We start from the raw sequence: 17,290 nt of genomic DNA, 5'->3' as shown, positions 1-17,290 counted from the left end.
AGGACCTCAGGAAATACCATTTTCAGGGTACTGTATGTGCGACACTACCACCTAAAAACCAAATGCAGTATTTCGATAAAATCAATGGGTGAGCCGATCTTAAATATCAAATATTTTCTTTAATTCCATAATTGGAACTGGAACTTGATTTCAATAGAACGGCAGTCACTATTGAAAACACATTGGTCCGATATTAAATATCACTTTTTACACCTGAACGTAAATGACGCCTTTTACAATTTAATAATTAAATGATTCAGAATTGTACTCCAGAATGTAGACCAACCCCAGCAGAACACGAAGCCATGGTGTATGAAGTGGTATTTTATTTGAATAATTATTAGTATTTTATGTGTAAGTGATGTTAATTTTAACAAAACAAAAAACAGGAACAATGTTTTCCAAGTGTTTGTAAATCAGATTTCGTTTTACACCATTTGTTCACTGTTTTAAGTGAACAGCAGATGAATAACTTTCCATTCTGCATGTAGAACTGCTTTTTAGCATCCATACACAAAGCTCCAGCAACAGTACATGAATGACAGAGTGTTATGAATACGCTTCTGCTGCAATGTAATAAAAAATATGAACTTCACAAAAACGTGTATACATAACTTGTAATTAAACAAAACAGGAAGTAGAAGGTAGTGAATGATTTTGAAAGGTGCTGTAGACAAGTAAACTGGCTCTGCTCACTTATTCAAAAGCACACAGGAGGATCCCCTACACAACTCTATCCATTCCAAATTCTACATCAGCATCGACTCCAGGGAGCCAGTATTTCACCCTGTGATACTAGATGTAGTATCCAGCTCAGTTTAATTGTAGCACCTGGCTGCCAGAATCAGGACAATACCGCCCCCTTAAGAGAAAGTGAACATTAACTTAAATGTTGGTAGAACAACAAATACACCTAAGCATATTTTATTTTAAAGTCTTGGCATACATGATTCTTGTGAGTTTCTTACTGGTAAGTAAATTGTGTTACAGCTACAACTCATGTACAAGGAGAATTACTGTAGGTTCTGCAGTCTTAAACCCCTGGCATACCAAAGTGTTAGAAAATCTTCTAATACACTAGAAGCTCTATAGTGTCTTACAGGATAATCAGTGCCTTTTGCAGGAGAAACACATCTTTCACTTTCTCTGGCTACAGATTTGCAAGTGGTGAAGTTAGATAGAAAGCACAGATGACACCAGCAGTCTAATGCTCTGACACTACATCAGAGGCACTCCTATTATCACTGCATGTGTCACTACTAGGGGAATCCTGGTAGCAGCTGGCCAGTAACATACCCAGCCAGAAAACTGTTACTTTAATTTATTAAAAGCTGTCACTGCATGAAAAGTGAAAAGCAGAAAGTAATTTCAAGGCAGCAAAATATCCTGTCCATACAGAGGCTTTTACATTGTCTTGGGATTCTTAAATAAACCAATGAGAATAAAACCATAAACAAAGTTGTGATTTTCCCCAAAATTTGTTTTTAATGTAAGAAAATAAGACAGACAACACCTTTTCTTTTCTCCTTAAACAGCACATATAGTGAAATTCTTACACAAGTTTGTGGAAACAGTAGAAGAATAGCACTAAGTAAGTGTATTCTGGTCATGTTCCTTTTGCCTTTCTTACAATTGTTTATTACTCTGGCTAAAATTTAAAAGTAATATGAAACTTTAACAGACTTCTGTAAAGCTGACAACAGTGCTTAGCAGGGTAAGGGCAAGTATCAAACACCTTACATAAGTATATTGGCTTGATTTGCATAGCTGAAAACAGTTTAACAAAAACTGATTTTAATATGCTACATATTAAGAAAGCACTGTAAAACAAACTGCCATTATTTAATCATAGGACATAAGCATGAGAAACATTTGAAAAATACAATAACCACAAATATGACAATTACCTTCACACACCCACAATCTTGAGCTGGACCATGCCTCAAACCAAAGTCAAATGAGAACGTCATTACAAACTTTGTCTGTTCTCATTTTCATTCTCTGGTTGGTTTAAGGCAATTGGTACAAAAAGGAGTAAAAGGGCTTAACAAAGCAGATTAGACAACATAACACTCTTTTGTGGATCAACCCATTCTGTTATAATATAATTTGCAGTTAGTCCTTAAGGCTTGGAACAGGTCAACGAGTCCTTGGCTTAATTACAAACTAATTCTAAATGAACAAAGCAGCAAAATCCAAACTGTATGTGTTGACTGTTTTTTTTTCCTTCCATTTTGGCATTGAGAAAATCAATTTATAAAAAACCTTCTATGCTTATACAGATTCATGGTTGCTCTTGTAGGATCTTACTGAAAAGCAAGGTTTAATTATGGGTGCACATCTCTTGATCCTGCACAGGCGCGAGTTCCTTCCTTGGCCTTGCAGACAGTCGGCTGTGCAGAACCGAGCTCAATCAGGCAGGAGACCCAGCACGAAGTGATCACGGCAGAATTGTGATGATATCCCGAAGGATCCCTCCTCACTAAGCCATAGGAAGACCTAGGATACTACAGTAGTTCCTGAGTACCCCTACATGATTAGTGCAATCAGAACTCGAACCTGCGAGTCACACTTGGCTCTCACTACATACAATGCAGTGCTTCAACTTTGTGGAACATTTGTAGTTTTACTAATTACAAAAAAAATGAACAGTATTTGTGTCTCCATGGTAAACAACCTTTTTGTATTTTCAGATCTACTAGGCAACCTGGTAGTTTTACAGGAAACATGGCTTCATTAGTCTGCTCCATTAAAGTACATATACAATAGATATAATGTCAGCAATGGGAAAATGCTAGACTGTCAAGCCAGGTTTTTGAACTCTTTGCTTCTGCAAGGGCATTCAAGGTACAAAACCTGAAAGACAAATGCTCAATACACAGGTGCTTTCCCATAATTGCAACTTTTCACACTAATAGAGACACAAATTCAGTATTTGCTGGGATGCTGTTCTGAATCACAGAAGGCAACGCAGACCTCCTTCAAAAAGTGCAGTTTCCCCTGGTGGCATTATTGGATGACACTTTGCACACAGTAACAATAATTCACAATTCCCGCTGGTTTGATCGTGGGCACAAACGGAGTTAAGGAAATCACTGCACTTACAAATGCACACTAAAAATACTGTTTTTTTTCTTTGTTACCTTCAACACTAAAGCATACCCAGTAAGCCTAATATCTACTTTTACTTAGTTCACCAATATTACAGAAATACAAATGCCATAAAGCGCAGCTTTGATTACCACTTTAAAGCAAACGCAAAATACACACACCATTATACAGGGAAAAAAGATAACTGACCATTGCCAGTAAGTGTGCTACATGCACAAACAGAAGGCCTCCTCCCCCTGTATTACAGGCCACTGGTTGGGACATAAAAGCAAAAGTCTTTCTACCAAGTCTGCCACATGGTTCTATATCCAATACCTTTCATGTCTTTTGCAAGGAATATCTAGGACTCTGCCTTTCATGTTTTTTTCTTTCAGTGCTACTTATAATAACAAGGCTGTTCAGTATCACTGCAACAGAAACCCATTAACTTTTTCACTGCGTGAGGAAACCGTAAAGCTCAAGTTCACTGCTCCATAACTTTCATTGCTCTGCAGCACTCTAATGCAAATTCACAACAGTTTCTATTTTCTGAATTTAGTATCAAGAATACTTTCATTTTTATAAGATGTGGGTGAAGACAGTTCTGTGTTTAAGGGATGTGAAGTCAGAAGAATTTTTGAAATGAGAGATATGTACATTTTAACTCACTGCCACATACAGTTTTTAACTTGAAGGTTTAGTGTGAAATAGAAACATCAGATGATGCAGTGATGGTTGGGAGTTTGTTTGTATGTGTACCTCAACTACAGCCCACTGGTGTTCTCACTGCAACTATTTCCTAAACTTGTTACTGGGTCCTTTTTTATTTTGGGAAAAAATGCATAATAAAAGGAGACAGAGAATAATTAAAAGCAAAGCACTGCTTTCTCCTGCAGTGAATGGTTATAACTTTAAATTCATGCATCTTAAAGGGGATGCTTTTATCAGATTTCACCTGGCATTGCAATGGCAAATGTCAAATTGGTATGAAAAATCCAACAAAGCATTTATCTTACGTTTGTTTTCCAGGAAATACAGTGCAACTACTAATTTACTTATTCTCCAATAAGAGTCTTTGCTAAAAAGTGTGTGCCACGTGCTTTTTCGTCTTTGTGGTACAGTGGGTGTTTCTCACCACACTTCCTATAAAACATGTGGTCATGTGGTCAGGAGCCTGGCAAACTATCATTCACACGTCACCGGTGAAGAAGCCAATCATGCTTCTGTATCTGCTTAACACTAGAAATCACAGAACCCTGGGATCTTTGGTCTGAATCAACAGTACTTTCATCTGCGAATTTCAAGCATGAAACCCAGTTCTAAAGATATTGTATCCAATTATATCCTAAACAAGATGTTTTTTAAGTTGTTTCCATGGATACCGTAATCCATCCATACAAGCAATGAATGACTTACTTAGCGAGTTAAATCGTTACTTGTGATGAGATGCCTCTTTCAAAGCGTAGCAAGTAATGCAGTTAAATAAAAGTTAAAACTAAAGCAAATCACTTTCACATTCTCAGTGACCATATGTACACACATTTCAGGGCAGTCGCATTGGTCCCTGAAAACAGCCATATCCCAGTTACCTGGAACAAGCATATTAGCTCAGTGGCTTCTTACCATGGTAAAGAAAAGTCATGCTTGAAGAACAATATGTAAGTACAGCAAAAAGCCCCCAAGGGTCACAGCCAGTGAACTAAATAAAGAGCTACATGAGAACTGTCATGTGGGTATAGTGGTTTGAACAGGTAACTGATTAATTAAGGAACACAAGAAAACAGGATTAAAGCTACTACAGCCAGAAATTCACAAAAGGAATCCTTGAGCTGTAAAAAGGGTTGAGGTGCCTGCTAAACAGGACAGCTTAAGATTGAAACCATAAAAGGAAACAACAAAAAGGATACTGAGAACACAATCAAATAAAGGAATGCCTTTGCTCAGCTAATTTTCGGCAATTTTAACTGTGTATGTGGTTATGGCAAGGCTTAGTGTACTAGGTAATATCATTCAATCATCATAATATCACATGAGTATTGTGCTTGTCTTTTAAGCCTGTCTGCTTGAGGCAAAGCAGCAAACTTGGTTATAAAAACTAATGTTTAGCATCAGCCCCAAACCGATTTAAGGGGATGAAAAAGTTTAGTGATAATGTGTGTGGTAAAAAGATGGGTCCCGTGAAACAAAATCATTTGGAAAGGAAAGAAAGCATTCTGCCGAACCATAAATTAATGCCAAAACTGAGATTTAATTTCTACAGAGCAAGACTCTGCCTCCAATTGAAAACAACTTCTCAGGCCACTTTCCAAAGTAAAACAAATTCTATACATCTCAACTTGTTTTTCTCCTTCATCAGGTAGAACCTTATAGATTATTTATTCAATACAGCATGGCTTCCCCCTTTAAATTTGAAACATACTAGATATAAAATGTTAACTCACAAAAATGATAATTTACCAAATGTCTGCTGTAGGGAAAAGTAGTGAAAATACTGTACTTTAGACCAGTTTATGGCGTTGAGTCAGGCAAAAAAGAGGTTGACAAGGTGCTAAATTTAATTTATGAATAAACATAAAAATTAAGCACACAAGAGTGACATTAAAACAACTGCCATAACTACCTTGCAAAATTCAGAGAACAAACTGCTTTATTCTCCACGTGAATAAACTGATTGCAATCCATCACATGGGGAATAAAGACAGAATAGTAAAATCTCCTTACTGCAGCCCTATGGTAAAGGTTTATCTTGGTGTATAATGACATTTTTCTTCTAAATAACATTTGCATCTTTGTGCGATAATACCACTTCCAGATTAAGTGCTATAAATCCCCATGTTCCCAGTTTGTCTGACTTGTACATACTGTAACACCATGCACCTCACAGATCTCTCTGCTCAGTCTTGGGCATCTCTGGGGCAGGTCAAAGTAGTCACATCTAATTCTTCTGGCTCTGAAATGGCTTTGCTGAGAAGGGCTTGCCGCAGCAAGTGAAGCTATTCACTCTTGTCTGCGCTCTTTGACTGCTCTCTTTGCATCATGCAGCGACGGACGATACTGTCAAAGCTCCCCAGGTAGAATAAGGCAATCGTCCGGAATAGGCCCATAGTAACAATCTGCACAAGAGAAGAAAGTGTTTTTTTCTAAGACAGTGAAGGGTTTTTATTTAAGCTAGGAGTCTCAAACTGTTCCTCAAGGGCCTTGTGTCTTATGGTTTTTTAATTCAACCTGAGTAGTCTTATCACACAATTAAGGTAATTATTTTCTAATATATCCACATATATTTTCTTAAGGTTTTTTGAAGTTGAGCATACAAGACATACAATTTGATTGATTGATAAGCAAACAACTATTTATTCTAATTGATATTTGTACTACAATTATGCAGCTAATTTCATAATTTAAGAACTATTAACTGAGAACATAGTTGAAACCAAAAACACACAACACACCAGAGCCTCTGGAACTGAGTTTGATACTGCCGATTTCAAAGACAGCAAAGCTAGATGAAAATATATATGCAAAGACAATTCAACTGTTGTCTTATTTCCAACAGCAACAGACCCTTTTAGTTGAACATGTACTGGGTTAACTTCTTGCAGCTCAGAAAACTGTACTCAGTGGCAAGCAGAAGAGGCTTTTGCAGAGTCTACTTTTTGTAAATGATATTGATCAAAGTAATGCAAATACAAACTATGCACATTTCCAATCACATGAGATACTACACCTGTTGAAGGCCTTCTGTAATGGAAGTGACAGGTGACATTCCACAGGTCAGTGCGGACAGCATGTAACCATCTGGTCCCACAGAGCTGTTAAAGTTCCCTTGCTATAAAAACGAAAACATTAGAAGTAATTTGATTTCTTTTACAATTCACTTAAAATATATGTTTCTCTCACTTCTTTAATAGTTTTAGTAATAGTAATAGTTTTTGCTGAAAGTAATATCAAGCCTTACAGCATTTAAACAAAATGCAATCACACATCTTTGCAATGTCTTGTATTTCCCGATACCTACACAAACAATGATTATATACAGATTTACTCATTTATAAGGTTTTACAGTGCTGCACAAGCTTAAATTTCTATGAGGTAGAGCTTAAAGAAAAATACAGCACTCAAAAGAACAACATCTCAGCAGTTCTGTTTTTTCCGAAAAATAATGAAATAGTATAGAATTATAGAATTCATCGAAAAATAATTATTGGATCTGGAATCAACCACTCACTTACATTTTAGCTTTGTATTATACAGGAAATGTCAATGCCAAAGGTCAACTGAACTAAACTCAGTGGCACTAGCAGATACTGCTGTTGGCAAGAACTAGAAACTCCGCAACTCCCAACACTTAACAAGGTTGATTGCTCTTCTCCAATGTCAAGGTGATGGAGAATCAACTGGTCTTTAGACCTAGTTTTTCAGGTCCCTGATACTTATTACTCCTGCTAAAAATCTAAAATTAAACCGAATTAACAGAAATTCACTAATAATAACTAAAGACAGTTAATGTCAGGAGGCCTCAGAAATAAAAGAGGACAGCTGAAGATAAATGCATTCACTTAGTAAACCATGGCCTGACATGGAGCTCTTAACTAATACTTTCGATGTGTGGGAATTCAAGACTAAACGAAGAGGCCAAGACTTTCCTTTTCTATTACCAAGGTATGAATATCAAGCAGCTGCAATTGACACTTAGGAAACAATTCTCACTCTACACAGATGCCCACACATGCTTATCAAATCTACAACCATGTTGATAACTGTCTGTATGTCTACATTTAATTGCAATTATATAGTTGGAGTCTAAAGGAAGCCATGGTCACAAAGAATGGGTTTGTGGCCACCTACTCAATGCTACCATCTGAGCACATTTCAGTTGTTTAAAGTGAAAGAATGGGAAAACAAAAACACACAACAGAAGCCGAGTATATACTTAAAGCTACAAAATCTAAAACAACATCCTTTGCATATTACAATCAAACCAATACGAAAGAGACTGTATAGGAATTCCAGTTTTGCACTGCAGATTAAAATCGTGTTAAAATATAATAATGATACAATGACAATATCTTATTCTCTTTATTCAAGCTAACTTTTAACATTTCAAAAAATATACTTCTTTTCATACATTTCTAGATGATACTACAATAAAAAATTAAATAAGTGTTTTATCACATTTCTTACCACAGCATCTTTAACGACAATTTTAGCAACTTGCTCGGGCTGACAAATGCCAGATGTTTCAGAGATCATCTTGGTTTCTAAAGGCTAAAAAAAGAAAAACAGAGGCATGGACATGCTCTAGATTTAGTGTACTTTGGCCATTTTATGCAACATTGTTCTCCCTCACACATTAAACACACACATCAGAGAAGGTAAAGGTCCATAAATGATGGAAGATAGCTGACAGACTGACCTAGCTGAATACTCTCACCAAGACTTTTTATTGAAGGATACATTTTCACCCTGCTCAAAGCCTCCTGTTTGTTTTAAAATGAAAAGCAACAAAAAGACCGTATATTAAAAATGCAATAGACCGTCTGGATAAACATTCAAACATTAAGCCATCATATGGAAACTCCAGCTGAGAAGAATATGAAATAATCCTCCTCTTTTTCTTTTTTTCATTTCTGCATTTCTGCTTTGTTTTACTATACTTCATACCTTCTGCAGTTTCCCTCAAAGATAAAAAATAATGTATTTTTCCAAACTTACAAAAACAACTAGGAAATTAATTTACACCTGTTTATTTGGCTTTACTTATTATACCACATTAGTGTGGTAATTTCCTTTTTTTTTTAATTAACTTGCTGTTGTCCCCCACTTACTATCTTTTGAGAATCGGTTGTTCTAAGGTTCCATTTGTTTTAAAGTAACAGTAAAGCATCAGCAGGAGGACCACTACAGCTCTTACTGGTAACTCTGCAAGCAGTGAGGTCACTGCTGTACAGGAAGCCAAAGGTATGAACACACCCAATCCTGGGAATGCATGAATAGTTCTGCAACTGTCCTGTGTCCTGAACACCGAACAGCGAGTGCCACAGCCTTTATTCATCTGGTGATCTCTTGGCTTCAGGATACGATTTGCTTCCAGAAACTGCTGGTTAAGACACTAGACATCCTATTTTCTAGTTCTTTATCTTCGAACAACATATTAGTGCAGCTTTCTGACCTGAAGGCACAATGGCTGTTTCAAGATGCTTCTAGATACAGAATGAGACTTTTTATAAATGAAGTTAGCGATAGAAAGTCTAGACATCAGGTGAAAGTTTTATAAGTAATTGGGATATTCATCTTACCTTACTATAAACATTCAATAAATGTAAACGTTTCGACGATCTATCAAAAAGGTGAATGCTATTAAATTACATTTAGCTTTGTGAACCATGAAATAAAATAAAGACACTGGCATACCCAAACCAGATTACCTTTGTTTTATTCTCTTCTGCAAGGCCAGGAGTGTCAGTGTCGGGTGGATATACGACTGTCAAATAAATATTATATGGCTTCACCTGCAAAAAAGGAAGGAACTCTCAAGACCATTTCACTAAAAAGTGAGTAATTCCAGCAGCTTCCTATGTGACCTTTCCCTGTCTAATAGGAAAGAAACAGCAAAAACTCACAGGAAAAATGAGCAGTTAATGGCACATTCAGGCTTACATCCTTTCACGTATAATGATTCTAAACCTCATTTTTAGCACTGTTAGCATGGATTTACTACCAAAGATTATTTGTTGATATTATGTACCATTAAGGGCCTAATATAAAAAGGTGAAAAGATGGCAGTTTCAGAGAGCTTTAATCTTATGTTCAGCTGTAATTCCAGGCATGAGGACAGACAGAAGAAAGACGTATAAATCAGAAGGCCACAATGCAGAGACTGGTAACTAACGACACCAAATGAACATTGCCTATGTCCTACCTCCATCTGCAGGGCCTCTGCCAGCCCCCGCAGAGCAAACTTGGAAGGAGAGTAAGCAGTGTACCCGAACAGGCCAACCTGCCCCGCCTGTGAAGACACAAACACGATGCGCCCCACCCTGCGCTCCTTCATGGTGTTCATGACAGCCCTGGTGGGATACACACTGCCCAGGTAGTTCACCTCCATCAGCCTCTGTCAGAAGGAATGAAACCAGGTCAGTGTTCAACCCCAGCCACAGTGACGGAACATAAAACAGTTTTTTAAATAAATATCACCTTTCTGTGGTTTTTCCAACATTTCTTATACTGCTCAGAAAGGAAACTTTAGAAAGAAAGGAGGAAAGAGACCTGCGACGCAAAACAAGGCCTCTTAAAACTTCATACTAATTGATCATTTAATATTAGAAAAAACATTTTAGTAGAATACAAATTGATGAAAATATACACTTAATAAAAATAAGGAAAACTTAAGAGAATGAATGTATGCACTGTATATATAGTCCTTTATGTTGCATGGAACCTCCTTCTGACCTTTTATCATATTTGAGAATCACGAGATTCTGCAGATCAGTCAACAAGCCAAACCATAGGAAATTAATACCAGAGACTAGGTGTGTGTGCATGGGTGGGACATAGTGGGACACCCTCTTGTGCTGGTAACACTATCAACATTTCTGCCTTTTTAGCAGGAATGCCTTGTTCTCAATATCTAAGACAGTCAATTTTTACATGTCATGAGAAGAAAACCGCAAAGGACTGTAAAAAAACAACTCCACTAGCTGGAGCGATGATCTGGAATTTTATATCATGGAAAGTATGCCACCTGCTGGTTCATCAATGTCAGACTGCAACACTGGATATGAGGTCCGACACAGAGGGGGCGTACATACACAAGGATAAGGCATAGGAATTATATACAGGAAAGTGTAGGGAGGGAGACACATAAGGAGACAATAAGGAGAGTCTGGCTGGTATGGGTGGTGTATACATGGTGACAATTTTGTTATTTATACTACACTACTAGTAAAAAAAATAACTTCAAATTCTGAAGTCATACAAAGAACTCTGGACCAAAAATAAGTTGCGAAAAGGTACACAAGAAATGATCCCATGGCTGCAGGCCTTAGTATCAACATCATCCCCAACAGCGTTATTTCTTGATTTATCCTGTGCCATAAACTCATTCAAGTGAATTTGACAATGATATTTACTCTAAAGTTTTATGATTTCTAGTCCATTAGCATGCAACATTCCAAATAGGTATAGTCAAATATAGCTTGAATTTGAATAGTTTGAATACAGTATCAATGTTTATTGCACTTTAACACACCCCACTGTTGGGAGAAAGGGGAGCATAATTTGTGTTTGCAACTAAACATATTAAGGAACTGCCATCCATCTATTTTATCAGTATAGCAGGAGCAAGAGCTAAAACTGGTATAACTGGTAATCACCCCTCGGCAGAGATCCACAGTTTGTCACGTCAAGTAAAGTAACTTCTCTGTAACTTTCGGTTTTACTGTACGGTGCTTTATATAACACTTTAAAGCAATTAAAAGCATGCACTCACAACTCAGTCAAATGTAATACAACCTACTGCAGAAAGGTATTGAGCAAATGTATTGTGGGCAGTTATAAACTATCGGAAAACACTCAGGGATATTTTTAAAACCTCTTTCTCCGCAAAATAATTTGTTCGGAACGTATTAGAGAAGCCAGCCTAGCAAGGTCTAACCCTAACAAGGAAAACAGAACAGAAGTGCATATATTCATCACATAAACATATTTCTACGAAGTTAACAGGCACTTAGTTTGGAGTTAGTATAACTGGAACATACCAGAGAAAGAAAACTACAAAGCATCCGGTCATTTTTCTGCCTCACAGACTTACTTTGAAGCGGTCCACTTCAACCTCTTCAAACTTGGCTGCCACTGAGATCCCTGCACAGTTGACCAGCATGTCCACAGGCCCCAGCTTCTCCTGAGCCTGGAGGGTGGCTTGATGGTCAGTAACTGAGCTTTGCGCAGCAGCGTTGTCAGAACTAGAAGCTTTTTATTTAAGCTGAACATTTTCAGTGGAATATTATTTAAAATGATTGCACTGCATTTCAAGACTCATTTACATACAGACTTCATATAAATTAGCTGCAATAACATTAACAGAACTAAAGTTGTCATCTCACAAAGCTCTAAAAAGAAATTTCTTCCATTATGAACATGCTCTAGGTTTTTTTTAATTTTATTTCACCACATAAATCAGTTTTAGGGTTTTAATATTGCCCAAGAAAAACAAGTACAATACCTACAATGAAATCTAAATCCATAGCCAAACTAGTTTCCTTCAGCCCACTCCAAATCAGAGCACAGACAACCAAACTTACTTGCTTAATGACGCTCTCCACTTGTCCATAGTCCCTAGAAACATCAACAGATATGCAGAGCACTACCTGTATGAGAAGAAAAAACACTCTCCTAAATGCGCTGGGTGGAGACAAATGTTATTTCAAATTATAGATCACAAAAAAGTGGAAATCCATTTTTATCAGCAACATTCTGTGGAATGTCCTTATGATAATTTAAGTAGTACTTTTTTTAGCTCACTTACAAACCATTTATTTTTCCCAAAACAGAATACATTACCTGTGGGAGGCAGTAAGCCTTGACAAGCTGAACTCACGCTTGGATCAACAGCACATATGATTTGGCGATTACCATTCACAGATTTTCTGGACACTACATTAAGCTCCCAAAAAAGGAACAATATCATACTGCTTGCTCCTGACAATCACAAAACCAGAAAAACAAATAGAAATGCTTGAATATCTTTCGTTATTTCATACCTGTTTGTCATTAATGGCATATTTTTCAATCTCCTTCTTAGCCTGGACCAGTTTATTCTAAGAAAACAATAAGAAAACATTGGGCAGTTCAGCAACAGAGGAAAAAAAAACCCAAAGTGCATAATTTTCATATTATAGCTATTTTTCTCAGAAACTAAGAGGCTTGTGCTGAAGTCAATTATTGGAGGATAGTTACAAGCCTTTGCTAGTCCAAGATAAATACACTTTTTCAGGCGGACTGTAAATTGGGCCAGGGAAGCTGAAAGGAAGGAAACATGTTGTGACTTCACCTTCGAGCTCAGGAAAATAAGGCTTTCTTTGAAATCACCTTCATTGCTCCTCCTATAGTTAGACGGCCCCTGCTCTCCCCACATCTCCTCAGCTAAGATCCAACAACCCACTGAAACCAGACCTCTGAATGACTGATCACATTTCAGCACCACAAACAAAACGAATCCAAGTCTCAGGTCTTGTAAGATCTCCGCTATTCATCTCCAACTGGACTAACTTTCCTTGTGTTATCCACTCAATTTCATTCATGTTTTTTTACAGATCTAAATATAAAGACTGAATGACAAAAAAAAGTCTTTGGAAAAAAAAGAGATGTCTGGAGGTGAACCACTTCACATTTTGGCATACAGCTTACTTAAGGTACTTAGAAAAAGACTAAGACTTAGATGTGATGAAAGAAAAATAATACTTGGCACAACATTCCATTGACAATTGACATTCTTTTTTATACAACAGAAACCAGAGACCTCACAATAAACACCGGCAATATCCCTAAACTTTCTTGTGCGTCAAATTTAAAAACAAAAAAGTGAAAACTAAAAAAAACAAGTTGTTTTTATGTCCCTTTACTACAGAGTACACTTGTGAAACAGTAATACAAGAGTCCGAATTGCACTTACCTCGTCTCGTGCCACCAAAGTAATAAAGGCTCCTTGTTTGTAACACTCAATCGCAATACATTTGCCAATGCCACTGGAGCCTCCTGTAACCTATTCATTAAAAAAAAAAGGTATCATAGTCTGAAAGGCATCTCAGGTCAACAGAAATCTGAATACATAAAAATTCACAAAATCATAGACATATGTTATTCCATATACATTTATGGTCACATAAATAAGAATAACCTAACACCACAGGACCAACTACTACAATAGATGTAAATAAATCTGTATCATGTAAACTGAATTCTGAATAATAGCACTCCCTTTTTGAGCACAGCTTTGTGGAGTCATGACATAAAAACAGGATGCAGAACACCATGATTTGTAAGGTGTGTAGGTACTGTATGTACTTAGTAAAACGATTAAAACTATTACTCTTATTTATGAAATGGTAGCTTTTGCCCAGCTGGTAGTTATTTGACTTTAAGCAAAGTCATGGTCATGACACAATCTGTAGCACTGTCTACCACAAACCATGTCCCCCATCCTAAGAATTCAATTTATTTCACCGGCTTTCAGTTAGTTTTCTATTTTCTGAACGCCCAAACGTCAACTTGTATTGAACTGAGTAGGAAAAAGGTGTCTGAGCAGATTTAAATTTTTAGTTACTGTAGAAAAGTTCAACTGTACAATAATGTAAAATGTTTGCTCAATACCTCAGTTCAAAGTTCGCTTACAGAAATGCATCTGCATTGCTTTCTAGCTATGAGACCCTTGCCAAATGGCTTTCAGCCATGGTTATACATATATGAAAAAAAACGTAAGAAAAGTACTGTAAAAGAAGCTTAAACTACAGTCTGTAGAATTTACAGTGTCTTATTGCAGTACAAGCAGCAAACTGGGACAAAACAATTGCTATTAATCATAATCAATAACTGTGTAGGCCCAAAACTGACAGACAAAAAAAGATGAATTTCTATTAGTACTGAGGACTCAAAAGATATACACCTAGGCTCTGATGTTCTGGCACCAGAAAAAAAAAACTCTTATATTTAGAATTGACTATTGTATATCGATTTGACTGGCAAGTGGGGGTCTGTGATGTAGTAATTAAATAACAAAGTAACGTGTTTGACACTATAAGGAAAGAAAAAAACTTCAAATGTGTGCTTCAGCTTAATAGGTGAGAACTACTGCATTTCTGGTTTTATTCACAAAAACTGAAAAAGTGTAACCAACTGACTGTTGTTGGGTCCTTTTTTAGTTTTCAAAGACACTGTCTGAAGTCTGTGACAAAGATCTTCTCGCTTGAAGGAGCAAACCATAATTGCTTCATAATCTTGCCAGTTTTGCTAACTCGACACCACCGTTTTAACAAAGTGTACTCGGTTTCAGATACACGGTACTATACTCTTCTTAACTGGGACGTGTTAAGCCAATACACGTTGATTTAAGGAACAAATTGTGGTTGCGTATCAACAAATAATTCGTTATTTATAATTTGCTGTTAGTATTCAAAAATAAGCCTGCGGGGTCTCATCTTGCGCATAGGCAGAAGAGACAAGGGTATGAACTGAGCACGGCCAAATACGATTAAAGACAGAACTGGATTTACCTTCTGGCTTTCATGACCACTGATATTTAATTTGCAACATACAGACAGAGCACTGAATAATTTTCATCCGCAGCGTGTACTTTCACCGTGACCTTGTTTTGGAAAGAACTTTTTTTTAAAAAAAAACCTCGCGTGTTGCTGCCGTTTCAAAGCAAGCAAACTGCGCGTCACCTGAAGCGTCAACTCCTGCTGTCGACATGGAAATGACTGGAACCCCGGGGCGCTGAACTGCTGAGGTGTACAGGAGGCAAGACAGTGTAATGAACCGTATTCGGGGTTTTTTTTTTTCTCTCTCGCCCCCCAAAACGCTTCTTACCACGACATGCGCCCCGTTTAGTTTCAGCGGCTTGGGGCTGATCAGCGGAGACACCATATACAGCAGCAGCACGAAGGCCACGATGAACGCGGCCACCACCAGCAGCATAATGACCGGCACGAGTAGCCACCAAGAGCCGAAGAGCAGCCAGTCCGGGATCGCCGAGCTCCAGCCTTCCTCCTGCAGCTGCCGCCCAGGCCAGGCCCACGCCGAGGATGCGGACATGCTGACCGGGCCCGCAGGAGGAGCGACGAGTCCAGAGGGGCCGGCTCTGCGCGACCGAAGGGGAGGAGAAAAGGCGGCTTCGGTAAAGGGAGGGGTTTTAACCAAGCTGAGCTACAAGCAGGTTTTGTTTCCCCCCCCACCCCCGGCACACTTTCCACAGGTGCGGCTGCAGCAACCTGCGAGCTCTCGTTCAATCAGACAAAGGTTGCAGGAACCAAAACAACACGAACTGTGCACTTTGACTTCGCCGTACGGCGGATGTGGCTGCTATGGCGACGGGACAGGGGCCTTCGGGAAATGTAGTTTATCGTGAGATGGGCCGGCTGGCGGCGAGGCTGATGAATCGGATTCATCTGCCCGAGGCTAAAGCTCCCGACATGCAACAGTTTCTTGGGTTACAACTTTTTGGGACGTGGCTTTGCTATGCAAATACGTATGTATATATATCTAACTGATAATGTAGGAGTAGGGGTGACAGATGTTCCAGTCTTGAACCTGGCTGTTCGGGTTTTAGGGGACTTGTAAAAAGTACGCACCAAAAGTACGGAAGTACGCACCAAACATGAAACATCCGGTCACATGCAATTAATTAATACAACTGGCTTTTTTATTTGTTGTTTTTTTGTTTCAAGCGAAACATGTGCAGGGCTACCATTACTAACTGTAAGTCTAATGTAAAATATATTGGACATTTGATGTGACCAGCAGTAGAACCCCTGTTCACTGTAGAAAAGGGATACAGTTCATTTTATCCAATTTCGAGAAAACACGTGAGAATACATGCTTAGAATAGATACTTCCTAATAATCACACCCTACTTTGAGTGTAGATTTGTTGCAGTAAATTTCATGTTAAGAGCGGGTCCTGGTAATAATTACTGAATAGGTCCTCAATAGGTCAAGGACATCTCTGCATGAACTGCAGAGCCGTGAGAAGTTACCACACTCGTACCACATCTTCGGCCGGTTATGCAAAATTACACGTCTGGCAGCCCAATTTCCATGTCGTGTTTGATTCACTCGGCAAAGGGACATTCATCTTATTAATGTATTCTAATGATTATTTTTAGAGCATTATTGTCAAACTAATACAAACCGAAAGCATCGATACCTCCGAGCAGAATTTGAGATGCGTAAATCGTATCTTACCGTTATGTTGACCAGAACTGGAAAAGCTTTAAGAACTGTGAAGGAGTTTATAAAATGCTTGAATATCCCCTTTTAAATGCCACAGGATATCGGTTAGCCAACATATGTGAAAACCAAAGAGTTGTAGTTCTTAAGCTAAAAATTGATTTAAAAATTATTGAATTAAAAAAAAAATCAAAACTCAGGTGTTTCATCGTTTCTCGTGCTTAAACCTTTAATTTGCAAAAATGCAAAGGCTATGAACT

At 37.9% G+C, this 17,290-nt stretch overlaps 1 protein-coding gene across 1 annotated transcript; it reads right to left on the bottom strand.

Moving 5' to 3' along the window:
* Positions 1-1,459: 1,459 nt before the first annotated feature.
* kdsr (3-ketodihydrosphingosine reductase) lies at positions 1,460-16,173 on the bottom strand. The gene is made up of 10 exons (XM_006634446.3): positions 15,673-16,173; positions 13,760-13,849; positions 12,849-12,905; positions 12,390-12,455; positions 11,900-11,995; positions 10,010-10,201; positions 9,516-9,599; positions 8,272-8,355; positions 6,815-6,916; positions 1,460-6,203 (listed from the first exon to the last, which is right to left on the bottom strand). The coding sequence occupies exons 1-10, from the start codon at positions 15,895-15,897 to the stop codon at positions 6,084-6,086; spliced, it is 1,116 nt and encodes a 371-aa protein (XP_006634509.2). The 5' UTR covers positions 15,898-16,173; the 3' UTR covers positions 1,460-6,083.
* Positions 16,174-17,290: the final 1,117 nt, after the last annotated feature.

Source organism: Lepisosteus oculatus, chromosome 6 (genome assembly GCF_040954835.1).
Source record: "Lepisosteus oculatus isolate fLepOcu1 chromosome 6, fLepOcu1.hap2, whole genome shotgun sequence".
Classification (NCBI taxonomy): Eukaryota; Metazoa; Chordata; class Actinopteri; order Semionotiformes; family Lepisosteidae; genus Lepisosteus; species Lepisosteus oculatus.
This window is presented reverse-complemented; position numbering and strand designations above follow the sequence as displayed.